At 42.4% G+C, this 13149-nt stretch overlaps 2 protein-coding genes across 5 annotated transcripts in view; both read right to left on the bottom strand.

Annotated features, from left to right (window-relative positions):
* Positions 1-784: 784 nt before the first annotated feature.
* Positions 785-5779, bottom strand: SDHAF4 (succinate dehydrogenase complex assembly factor 4). Its single transcript, XM_019537613.1, has 3 exons — positions 5732-5779; positions 3817-3969; positions 785-1085 (listed from the first exon to the last, which is right to left on the bottom strand). Exons 1-3 carry the CDS (start codon positions 5769-5771, stop codon positions 976-978), a joined length of 303 nt encoding a protein of 100 aa, XP_019393158.1. The 5' UTR covers positions 5772-5779; the 3' UTR covers positions 785-975.
* A 4285-nt stretch (positions 5780-10064) lies between these two features.
* FAM135A (family with sequence similarity 135 member A) overlaps positions 10065-13149 on the bottom strand; it is a 141883-nt gene continuing 138798 nt past the window's right edge. For 3 of the 4 annotated variants that reach the window (XM_019537608.1, XM_019537609.1, XM_019537610.1), the window contains 2 exons: positions 12292-12405; positions 10065-11542 (listed from right to left, as the gene is read on the bottom strand). In XM_019537608.1, coding sequence (XP_019393153.1) covers positions 11337-11542; positions 12292-12405 — 320 coding nt within the window. In that variant the 3' untranslated portion in view covers positions 10065-11336. Of the gene's footprint in view, positions 11543-12291; positions 12406-13149 lie in introns of those variants that run through there. The other variant, XM_019537612.1, reaches the window with a different exon arrangement.

Raw genomic sequence — 13149 nt, 5'->3', positions numbered from 1 at the left:
TGCTACATGCAACATCCACGGGGGGCGAGCCCCAGATACCAGATCCAGCACACACAGCCAGTCTGTGGGCCTGATCCAGCAAACAAACTGGCCCTGCTCTACACGTTTGGCCTGCAGAGCCAGATAAGCTCAACACCCAGAACTAGATGACATAACAGCACTGCAGGTGTTTGAGTGCTGTTTCTTCTCATATCACATTCAGTCAATTTTGAAGTAGTCACTTTCATTTATCCAACACAGATGGTACATGCCTGCAATTACAGAAGCCAGAAAAAAAACAGTATGGGCATTTGAACTTCATGTTCAACATTCCCACTGCTTTAAACACAAATTCCAGAAGGGTCAATTCAGTCCTCTCTCTCTGAGTAGGTAAATGAAATATCGTGCAGTTTGATGCAAGTCAGACTAAGATAAAATTAAAAAAAAAATTGCTCTTTGTACAGAGAAAACAAAAAGCCCCTGGAACTTTGTAAAAAGAGATGGAAGGGTTGCTTTGGTGCCCTTGATTAAATTGTCTCTTCGTCACTCATGAACTACCACATTGTATGTCAATTAAGTGCTGTGATGGCATTATATTTTGATAATACAAGTATAGGTTTGTGAAATGCACAGAATTTTCAGTACATAAGGCACAAGTTAAATGTTAAACATAATGAGAGCATCTAAGGATTTGCATTTTAAACATATCTTAAGATTCTACCAGCCCTCATTTTCAATCTCACATTAGAGAGTACAAGTACCATGAAAGATTAGAGGCACACACTGCAAATAACTGCTCCAAAAATTGACTTTACAATTGAACATTTATTTGGTAAAAATATCTTTCATGGTAGTCATCAAATATACACCTGAAACAAACAGCTCCATTTAAGAACAAATTAGAAGTACATCAGGAACATCTAGGTGATTTTTTTCTACCTATTATACCTTTAAACAAATAAACATACTATATTAGCAATACAGATGCATTGCACATTAAAAATCTATACATCGTCCTTTTCTCTCCCAATCTCCATAACGAGTAGGTTCAGGGCCCTTGGGTCCACCTCTCTCTTTTGTAGTAGGATTGATGCCATCAGGAAATTCTAAAAAGATAGGAAAAGGTACATTAAATGCCTATGAAATTGGCAAATACATATGATAAAGACTAACAGTGTAACATGTTTGCATCCCAATTCCATAACAAAATAAAGACCAACTGCTTTAAAAAAGCTGAATGTAGGCTTAACATTTTGTCACAACAATTAAAAAAAACCCCAAAAACAATTCAGGGAGTTTTGGGTTATCTCTCAATTATAATCATCAAACATAGGTTCCTGGAGTCAAGAACCTACCACTTTATTTACGCAACTAAGCAAAGCAGCGACTAGATATTTGAAAATTTAAAACTGCCATGACTCCCACTTATTTTTAAGAGAGAAATTACTTTATTCAATAGCAGCTGCTTGTACATAACCACCCTAAAAAAGAAAAAAAATCTACTCATTTTTATTTAAGATGCTAATTTTAAGCACCCAAGCATGAATATTTGACACAAGAAGGGGTGCACCAATAAAGATTTTTTGGTCAATACCAATGGCTGATTATTAATGAGCTATATAGGCTGATATTGATCCAATTGCCAATATACAGCCTGGCAGCTTGGAGAGCAGCATCAGGCTGGTAAGTCCAGAGGAAACAGGCATGAGGAAGGGAAGGTGATGGGGGTGCAAATCGAGGCCCCCATGGTGAGGAAGGGAGTGGGGCCAGGGCCGCAGGTTATTCTGGGGGCAGAGGGCAGCTTCTGCTGCTGCGTGCATCCCCAAGGTAGGCTTGGGGCCACATGTTCCTCAGATCTATACGTGGGGCCAGAATGGGCTCATGGCCGGGGGCAGTGCTGGGCTTTTCCTTGTGGGAGGGCCAGGCCAGGGCTATGCTTGGGGTGGGCAGTGGTGGTGCTGGGATGGGGGAGCTACTGCCACCCCAAAATTAGCCGTAACCCTCCCCTCAGTAGCTTCCTCTTCCAGCACCGCCACTGCCTGCCCCAAGCACAGCCCCAGGCTTCCCACCCCCACCAGGAGCAACCTGGCGCTGCCCCTGGCCCCAAGCAGGCAGCCTGCTCACGACCCATGCACAGATCTGGGGGGCGTGTCCCCCCCGCCTCCCCTGGGGGTGCTCACAGCAGCAGGAGTCACACCCCCATCACACTACCCAGACGAGCTGTGGCTCTGTCCAGTGCCGCACCCTGCCCTGATTGTGCAGCGCCTGCTCCTGCTCCTGCCCCTGCCCCAGCTCTACTCCCTCCCTCACCATGGAGGCCTTAATCTCCCCAACCCTTTCTCTCCCACACATTTACTAGCCAAATGATTCTCTCCAAGCTCCTGCGCTGCACTCCTGGCTGCATGCATGCCACGGCCGCACACATGCATGCAGCATTTATTAACATTATCAACCATATCAGCCAAAAAAAGCTGATTTCTGATAATGTCAATTTTCCTTTTATCGGTGCTGATACAATATGAACCGATGTAACAGTTCACCCTAGCTAATTTGTGAAAGAGAAATAGTCAGAGGATTTTATACACTAATTTTTACTGCAATTGATCATTTCCACAGTAATTCTACTGGATGACAACTGGATGTATAGAGCATCCAGATTCTATGGCTCTGGGTGGAGGAATAAAAACTGAAGATAGACAGCTAAGACAAAACATTAAATATTTACTCTGAATTCCAACTGAATGCATCATTGTGTCATCTTAAGATCTACATGAATTTTCAAATATCAATAATCAAAGGCTTCAAAGTTAAGATGATGCCCCCTCCCACCTCCAATAATTAGATTCTATATATGGAAAATTAATAATTTAATCTAATTAGTGGAAGATCATCTTAATTCATCCCTTATTTTCCCCTGTGCCAACACCTGTCCCCCCAGCCACTTGTCCCCTGCCGTGTTGTCCCTCTGCTGCCTGTCTCCTACCACTTGCCCCCTCCCCTTAGCTGCACACCACAGGTCTCCTGCGTGGTCCCTCTTTACCGCCCCCATCATGGTTTCTGCCACACTCTTTCAGCCACATGCCCCCTTCCCTGCTGCACTAGAAACCTGACCCTGGGGCAGGCAGTGGCTCAGCTCTGCCTTTAGCTCTGAGCCTGGGGCCAAAGCTGAAGCGAGCTGCTGCCTGTGCCAAGCTGGCACTCAAATCTAAAATGAAACTTTTTTTCACATGGAAAGAGGGGCACAGTGCAGTCTTCAAAAGCAGTTAGTTTGAACCCTTTCACAGCCAGTGCCAAATTGGAAGTACCTTTTGGTTGAGTACCCAAAAACTGCTGCCAATTCAGCGGTTTTGCTTCAGCAATAAAGGGAGGACAAGCAAGCTGAAGAGTAGGCTGTCCTTGCTTCATGCAGCTTTTCCGAGAAATATCTTTTTTCCTTCTACCTTCCCAGAACAAGATGCGTCTTATTTGGGAGAATGGGGTATGGCAAAAAATAAAGCATTTTTTCCCTAACTTTTGGCAGTGGTATGCTTCAAGGCCTCAGCCCTGTAAGCACCTCCATGTTGAACTTCACTGAATTCAGTGGGGTACTGTCCAAATATACCATGTCCTAAAGCAAGCTGTGTAGTAAAATCAGCTACAGCCCCTTATTTTTGCTTTACTAACCCTATTTACAACTGCACTAAAACAGACTAAGACCAGCTTCAATGCCAGCTACAAATATTTCACGGTCTGTTTCAGAGTGCTCCTCTTCAGACCAAACTCTCTGGTCATTTAGGAATTGCAGGCACAATCCATAACACTTACATAATACTCATTTATTGTTAAAGTAAGACTTACTTTCCAGTGGTTCCCTTTCTACATTAGACTCTTCTGGCTCATCAAGACGACCTACTGGCAATTTTGCTTTCTTAAGCAATCGCTTAGTAGGCTCAGACTTTCCGTCAGCGTTAGAAATGGTCCTCCTTGAAGAACTGCATAGAAGAGTTGACCCTATCAAATGAACACATTTAATTAAAGCATGGGCAGACAAGGTTCTTTGGGTAAATCCAATATCTTTTATTAGACCAAGTCAAATAGTTGGAAAAATGCTTAGCAAGCTTTTGGGCACACACACCCTTCATCAGGCTGAGGACTTTTACATCAAATATCTGCATGACTCAATGTTTATAAAAGCTCTGAAAATCTATGCCTACTAGAAAATGAAATATTCATTTTAGAACGAAATACTAAGAACTTCAAAGATGTATTTAAGCTTCAAAATGCACTGCACTAATCCTAAAGTCTACTCTGATCTTCTGCCCAGTCTGCTGCTCTGATTTCTGCTTCTTGCTCCATCTTCCACCATGCTGCCTTTCCTCTCTCCAACCTACCATGTGCACTACACAGACTGCCCATGGTGCCATCTGTGGCATCCATACCACAGGCTGGCCACTCCTGTTCTAACTATATTCCAAATATCCCATGTTTTAATTTTCCTACATTTCAATGGTTTTCAACCTTTTTAAGGTCCTGGATATCCCTCATAACTGTTTTTAATTATTTGGCAGCTCTGCAATGGAACTGCCCATGCACCTCATGTAGAGCCAGACCAGCAGGGACTGTTGCAAGAGCTCGTGCTCCTGCCTGCATTAGGGTTGGTTAACAAATGTGAAGCAGGCAGGAGCACCCCATCTATGTGAACCCTTCCCAGTCCAACATGCATGCTCTTCCCACACAAAGACATGCTCTCCTGCCTGCTTCAAGTTCATCAGATTATCTAATGCAGGCAGGACTGCACACTATTGCCCCCGTTCCCCTCCCCCTGCAGTCTGGCTCTGCAAGAGGCACATGGGGCAGTGTCAACCAGTTGCAACACTGGTACCCACACTGTATCACTTCTGAAAGGCTCTTACAACCCTAGCTGAGAATCACTTGTCTACATTATACATTTTTCTGGTATAGATCCACACATTTTACTTCCTCCAGAAAGCCTTAAATTCCTGTGCGCAACCTGCCGATTTGTGGGTCTCACCTCCTACAGGAATCTACTGGCCCTTTAGGAAGACCTTGCAGACTGTGAGGGTGGTCAACCTGGAAAGGCAACCTAGAGAAACAGTCGCATCTCCACCCTGGGACAACCTCAGCAGCTTGACTGGGAGGATCCCGCATTGTGGCAGGGGCCAGACTACACCATCTCATGAGGTCCCTTCCAACCCCTTTCCTATGGTCCTAGTTTGCTCTCCTTGAAGCCACGAAAAAGAAACGGCAGATGCTGCAAGCGACCCGCAGTGCGGACATGTGGGGTCCCCTTATAACAGGAACAACATGGAAAGAAAAGCTTTTCTCTCCGAGCATTTAAACGGTGATCTGGGGAAAAGTCTGGCAGCGCAAGCTGCCCAGGGACAGGGACGCGCAAGCCTGCGGGGTCTAAGACGAGTCTTCCCTAAGTCACGGACCGGACCGGACGAAGCGGCTTCCCGCCGCCAGCCTCCGAGGTCGGCAAAGAGCGAAGCACCAGCCACCCACCGCGGGGAAGGCGCCGGGAGCACGCATGCGCACTCCACCAAGGCCAAGCCGGGTCGGCCCCCCCCCGCGCCCCAGCGCGTTACGTCGTCGTCACCCGGGCCTGAGCGCGCTCGTGTCCCACTCAGGGTACGCATGCGCACGCGACTCCCCAACTGCTCGGGGCCCCACCGGCCTCTGCAGGGACAGTCCTGGCCCCGAGCGCACTCTTGGGCCTCCCCCGCTCCCTCCCCCAAAACCCGCCGCTTACGCGCAGCTCCCGCTGCGGGCCGAAGCAGCCGCAGAGGCATGGCCGAGTGACGTGGCGGGGGGCCATTGGCAGGCGGTGGGTGGGGGGGGGAAAGCTCCCCACGCGCATGCGCCTTTCGCCCCCACGCAGCTCCGCTCAGCTGCAGCTGCCCCTTTCCCGCTCGAATATTTGCTGACGAGGGAGAAAAAAGCAGCAGCCAAAGGCGGGGGGGAAATACAGAGGTCCGACTGTGTCTCCCGCGCAGCTGGGCTTAGCCCTGAATAAGGGATTGTCCAACAAAAATCTCATTTCAGAGATTTGTAAGGTCCGCCCTACGATGAAATAGCTGGTGATAAAAAGAAAGGAAAGCTGCAGGATGAGCCAGCACGTTGAGTAGGAAGAACAATGCTCTGCGGAAGCATTTCGTCGATGTTGGGCAAGGCCTACACCTTGACAATGCTTGGGTTGAACTGTCTGCTTTGTGCCGTGTGTGGCATTTTCCCTTCAGGTTTTTTTTTTGGTACAACCACAGCTAATTTGACATTTAAGACTGAAACTAAAGGAAAGCCCTGGTCCCTATTGGAAATGTGATAAATGCTGCTGGGTGAAGACAGTAGAGAGGAGAACATGGCGCGCACACAAGAAAAATGCTGATGCCCGAGGAGAAAGTAGTTTTGGGAGAATTTAGGGATGCAGACTGAAGAACATGCCCATGAAGAAAAGTACAGATTTCTCTAACTCTGTATTACACCCTCCCTCAAACTGGAAACTAGTAGCTTGAACTGACCAATTGGGGCAAAATTCATTTTTAAAAAGTATGTTGGGGTTGTAGTAGTTCAGCACCATTTGTTTCTAAAACATATCTGCACAGTTATTGCCCGCAAAAGGAAAAAGCAAAAGAACCCAGAAATGACTGCAGAACTTACTGACCGTTCCTGCAAATGCACTCACTTTTCACACCCTAAGAATGCACTAAAGTAGGATAGATGGTAAAACACTTTTTCCCTACCTAAAATTCGGTTATGCAAGAACAGCAGGATTAGGTGTGTTCTGTGGACACCAAACCAGCTCCTTGTCCTGAATTATACGTGTTTAGCCTTTGTGGTTATGGAGATAACTCTTACAGCACGAACTGAACGCATCCAATGCCCCTGTCTCTCGGGCTCAGGAGAGAAGCTAAAAAAAGTACTTCTGAGTGCTGCGAACTGTCCCATTCATCTCAATCAGGACCCAGTGGTCCCAACAAATACAAAGCCACAGAACGTGGCAGGATCCCAAGAAGCCACATCATTCTGCAATTTCCCATTTCGTTGTGGCTACATTCTGGCATTTTTTTCATTTCCCTGCCCCTCATTTTATAGCAGGGCTGTCCAGCTGGTGGCCTGCAACCCACCTGGTCCACAAGGAGTTAAGTTGCAGGTCCTTCCACCCCTCTCTTCCACATTGGTAACAGTAGCTTGAGTCTCTGGGTTCCCTCTCCCTCCTCTGGCTTCCATGCCTGCCCCCACCCAATGGAGAAAGGGGACCTGAGGATGAGCTTGCAGGCACCTGACGCAGCTGCCTTGTTGGAGCTGGTGATGGGCATGCTGCAGCAGGGGTTGAAGTACATCCGTGTGGCACATAGCCGGGAGGGTTCTTGGCTTGCCCTGTTGCAGCCCCCAGCTGCTTAGAAGTTGGATAGCTGTTCTATGGCTTTCCCGCTGAGGGAATGAGATTACACTGTATGTAGTAGTTTTTCTGTTTTGTTCCTAAACACCAGGTGGTTGGAGAGCCAAAGCTTGAGTCTATTCTCCAGCCAGACAGCTTAGTGAGCTAGATGGGTGGGCCGGTCATATGAGCTGATTGCCTGCAAACATTATGAATTCTAAAGCTGCCTCTAAGCTCCCCCTTCCCACCTGGCACATTTCAGGATTTCTGAACAGGGCTGCTGGTACAAAAGAATGCAAAGTTCCCAGGCTTCCCATCTGGGCAACAGAATGAGGAAAGAACTGCTGAAAATACATCAAAGTCTATTTGGTACTTCTGACTACAAACCACAGGTGTTTTTCTTTTTGCATCAGAAGGGCAGTGTATGGGCAAACTGAAGGGTATTTCATGGCTATGAAATAAATGAATTTTGCCATGGAATGTCAGTAATTTTTGCTGAAAATATTGGTAATTTCTGCTGCAGAATGCTATGAAGCTTTAAGACCTTGATACAAGCAGCAGCACATGGATATAATTTGACTGAAAACCCTGTTCTCCAATTACCAAATGGAAGGGAGAAGAGTGTGTGAAGACAATGCTTCGGGATAAGAGTATGTTGAGAAATCTCCCTTCACAAGTAGAAATCAGGGACACCACAAAACGTGGAGAACCCACCCCGTCCAAATCAAAAGTCCTTTTTGGTTTCAGCAAGTAGGTGTGTATTCCCCAAATCTGTTATATCAGATCAATTACCAAGTTTAATTCTAAAAAAGGATTCAGATACAAAATCAGAAACTCACCCAAACATGTAGATACCAATTCACTCTTTGTGCAGATTTCCTAATTATATCAATAGGAGCTTGTGCAATAACAGGAGAGAATATTGCCACAAGAGTAAAAAAAAAAGAACTGGAGATTTTATCGGAGGTTTTGGATCTCAGTTTTATTTCTTTGTAAGGTTGCATATGAAGAAGAATTCTAGGACCTTGGTTCAGTGCCACCTCAAAAGGAACAGTTCCACTTATAATAAAATTACCAACAATTTATAGTTGCTGTTAGTATCTTGGGTTTGCTTTCATCCAATTACAAACCAGCATCAACTCTCCCTAAATTTAAGAGATCTGCCATGTCAAAGGAAAAGAAAGTGTGGCTTTTAGCTTCCCACAGAAGGTTCATATCTAAAGAGAGATTTTCCAACACATTTAAGCAGTTTCTTTCAATGTGTTAAAAGACATTTTAAATCAATCAACGTGAACCAGACAAAACTGTTTTGTAGACCAGAGACCAGATTCAGTTTTGCAGGCACTTAAACAGGACTTAGGCAGAGTTTGGGCAGCTTTATTTTAAAGAGCAATCTAATTGGCCCTACTTAGCAAGCTAAAAATCCAGTAGATGCCAAACTTAAGGCTGCACCTCCATTTTGAATTCCAGGTAAGAACCTAGACTTAGACCACCTTAGAAGCAATCCAATTTCATCATGTAGGCACCTAGCTCCTGGCTAAGCGTCTGTGCAGTCCAGATTGTTGCCTTCCCCATACTAAATTCCAACCTAGTCCATTATTTACCAATAGCACTACATTCAGCCCATAAAGGACAGTGGTGGTTTCTGCCCTTAGGCACAACAGCTTAGTGATAAGAGCACTTGCCAAATAAGTGGGAGACTGTTATATGTCATCCACAGCTTCAGGAAATTAACACACACTTCCAGGACATTAAAACACTTCCTAAGCAACCATGCAATAGAGTGTAGCATGCACACTGTAGTTTTGTCAAATGCAGACTACTGAACCTAACTGAGCACGTGTTTAGGAGACTAGAAAACAGAAAAATGAAAGTGCCCCCAGTCACAGCTCACCTTCCCATGAGACTTCCAAAGCATGGGTAAAAGTACTCATGCCCCCCCATCCCAGAAGGCATGCTGGCCTGGGTGTTCACTTCCACCTCTGGTATCAGAGCCATAGCACATCAATGCCTAAAAGGTGACCATTCTACCTGGAATGCTAGGGCACTATTCCTGTGCACAACTCTGAATATGATAGTTGTGAACTGGTTCCCGGTCAATGACATTTGTTATGTGTGTCCTTACCCACAGACTCCCGACTGATTTTACACAGTTCATGAGCGAACCTGCCCAAACTAGATCATCCTCACTGGACAAGGTGTCTAAGCAGCTATACAAATATTTCATCTGCTAAGTGAAGGTGCTAAGTAACCAAACTGGATATGTCCCAAAGTCCCCTAAACTCACTTTGATTTACCGATGGCCAAAGTATTTAGCTTCTTGTTGACAGACTCTCTGAACATAATTCAAATATCTGCAAGATATTAACATGAGTGTAAAATGCATTTTTCAATTACTAATAAAATCAGCCATTTTCATTTGGAATGTTTTTAGGGCCTCAGTCTCCTGTCAGCATCATAAGGACTTGCACAACAAAACTTAATAAAAAAGTACTATTTAAAAGTGAACACATGCTACATTGCCAACTGTAGTCTGGGATGTTCACTTGAAAACTGTAAACTACAGGGGCAAATAATTTATTAAAGATCACATGAATATTGCACATCTAAATGTAATAATAATTATAATTAATAAAATTTCTCTACAAAATATATGAACCCTCCCAGTACTCTCAAACGTAGCAAAAGATTTCACTTTCTTAATTGCTTCTGTCAGAATCATTTGTTCATTTTATTAACACCAGATGCAATAACACAATGCTAAAAAGAAACATGCATTAGTTATACAACAAATTTATATTTTTCAAAAAAAATGTTCATTACAATTAGTGAACGCACATATAACCTCCTTTCCGCCTTTAGTGCATTATTGTTTGAAATAGGTAAAAGGGAAGGGAGGAGAAACTGAACTCAATGCTATTTCAGCACCAGTAAAAAGTCAATAGACCTTTAACATTCCTGTATATCAAAAACATTTTATCTGTAACACTAAACATGTAAAGTTTATAATTTTATCCCATTTCAAGATGCATTGATTTATATTTACAATACTTTGTAGTCAATAAAACATTTTAACAATATTTAAAAATTATCTAAATTCAGAAAAGTATTGCAGAAATTTATAACCTTTACTTATATTAGGTACATATACGGAAGTCCATGTAAAAGGTTTATTTGAAGAACTGAATTGACAATGTAAGAGCAATTATATTAAATTTTGCAAAACTCCAATTATTTGAAGGCAGCTGTCATTTAAACATTCAAAAATCTCAATTGCTGCTTACTTCTGAAAACTAAAGTTCCAGTAATAAAAGTGAATATGTAAACCAACATGTTTTTGAAAACATCAGTAGAAAATATATTTCCACAAGCATAACATGTTTAGTAATGATGATGATGATTTTGTAGAAAACTGTTAAAGATGTAGTGATATCTGATGACTTAGTTTGCTCATGAAATAATGGTCTTTCCCAGACCTTTGGATATAGTTGTTTTCAAATATCTGATATTTTAGCAGCTAATTATTTTTCCAGTTAAATTTTCTATAATGCTAAAACCTTACAACTGAATGTATAATACCTTATTACAATTTTTATATTCCAATTTATTTTGGCATTCAGAGTTTCTCATAAAATGTAGCCACTGCTTTGCACTGACTTTTGTAGTCTAGGAGCCAATAATAAAACAACCAAATGTACATAGTGTGCTTCAATCTCCACTCAAATAATTAGGTACCCAAAAATTAAGAGAAAGAATAGAAAAGTAAAAAGAATAAAATAAAAAAAATATTGCACAGCCACATCACCTAGAAAGTAAAGTTGATGTTAAAAAAGCTCTAGACATGGATGATATAAATTATCTTCCATATAAAAAGTATAAATATCTCTTAAAATACAGCTGCAGCTATACTTTAATACCACACATTATTTGATTCATTTGTTAATGAGGTAATAGCCAAGTATCTTACAATGCTTTTCTTCTACTGGAAATATTTTAGGGCAGCAACCAGAAAGAACTTTTCTAAAAATATTTCTGAATCAAGAACAGCAATGTGTGCAGCTCTCCCTATGAGAGAATCTGCTGTATTGGGCAACGCATTAATTACATTATATCGAACCAAATTACATTCCTTGTTCTGAAGAACTGGAAGAAGCAGGTTCTGGATCATTTCAGCATAAATTGGTCCTGAAAAACAAAAGAAAATATTATGTCTTCCATCTTCCTCCTTTTAATCATGCAGTGCTTATTAGGATCTAAAATCTGCATAAGTGGCAGTAAGTGTCACAGATCTAAGTAGTGGCGTGCGATTTGTGCTTTAGATATCTAAGTACCACTTGGACATGTGGTAAATGGAGAAGGATCTGCCCAAAACATTCTGTTATTTCTCTAATAAGAGGTGAACACATGAAGACTTATTTCTACAAATTTCTTTTAGAAGGCAAGATTCTAAACAGTTTTACTGTTTAGATTTAATAGTGAAAATGTATTTATGAAATCAGGATGACACCAGCATCTTTTTGCCTATTTTGCAAGGCAGATGTGCTAAAATACTAATGTCTCAAAATATTTCAATAATAGATATAAAAATAAATGATCCAGCTTAAACAGAAAATAGTAACTATTTTCATTGCTAGGATGGTACTGGGCCTCTGCTAAGCAAAGCCTGCTGAAGTTTTGCTGCAGACAGCATTCAGCTCCAAAAGTCAATGGCAAATTACTTCAATGGGATTGTGGTTAAGTTCTACATCAGAGTATATGAAAGCACTCAAAACAAGCCTCTTCTTTTAGAGAACCAAAACATTTCATACATACATATGCACACACATATGTTGGCTGTTCATCTTACCCTCTGTTATAAAAACACACATATTTTTGAAACACAACTAGCTCTGCTCATAGTTTCTTTCCAAGGCCTCTTCTTTTTTTTTTTTTACCTGATTGTTTATCTTTTAAAGCTGTTTTACACATTTCAATGCGGGCAGAGTGATAAGGAACATAACGATCCTGCAGAGATCCTACTAACACTACATTTTTAAAGTAATGAAGACCTGTAGGAAGAGGGGAAAAAGTAAATATAAGTAGATAGTAACGTTAAAATTGTTGCCAAACATATTAAAACCAAAACCCCAAACCCTGTGCCAGTTTTATAACAAGTTCTTGTTTAAAAACAAAAAAGCAGACAGAAGACCAATTCTATTAATGAGAGCTGAAGGCTTCATAAGTTGTCTAGATATTGCTTCCCTTACCTAAATCCATATATTAAATCATCTTAGGATGCCCTAACAGTAATGCTTCCCTTTACGTTAAAGTCAGTTAGGGTGTTGTTACATATTACCTTTAAACCATTCCAAAGGCACTTAAACTGGGAGCGTCCATATATTAAAGCGTGTTAAACTGGGCTAAGCACCCTCTGAACATTTTGAAGTTATGCCACTTTGGCAAGGATTATCTTTGAGCCACTCTATCTAGCTAGAAATCATAGAAAACATAGAAAATTAAGGTTGAAAGGGACCTCAGGAAGTCATCTAGTCCAACACCTGCTCAAAGCAGGACCGGCCCCAACTTTATGACCCCAGGCCAAACTCTATCATTTAAAAATCTTCAAGGATTGAGACTCCACAACCTCGCTGGGTAGCCTGTTTCAGTGCTTTACTACCTTCCTGGTGAGAACGTTTTTCCTAATATCTAACCTAAATTTCCCTTGCTGCAGCTTGAGACCATTGCTCCTTGTTCTGTCATCTGCCACCACTGAGAACAGTTTAGCTCCATCCTCTTCTGAACCCCCCTTCAGG

This window comes from Crocodylus porosus, unplaced genomic scaffold (assembly GCF_001723895.1).
Source record: "Crocodylus porosus isolate Cpor-Errol unplaced genomic scaffold, CroPor_comp1, whole genome shotgun sequence".
NCBI classification, from domain to species: domain Eukaryota; kingdom Metazoa; phylum Chordata; order Crocodylia; family Crocodylidae; genus Crocodylus; species Crocodylus porosus.
The sequence above is the reverse complement of the archived record's forward strand: the minus strand, read 5'-3'. Positions and strand labels throughout refer to the sequence as shown.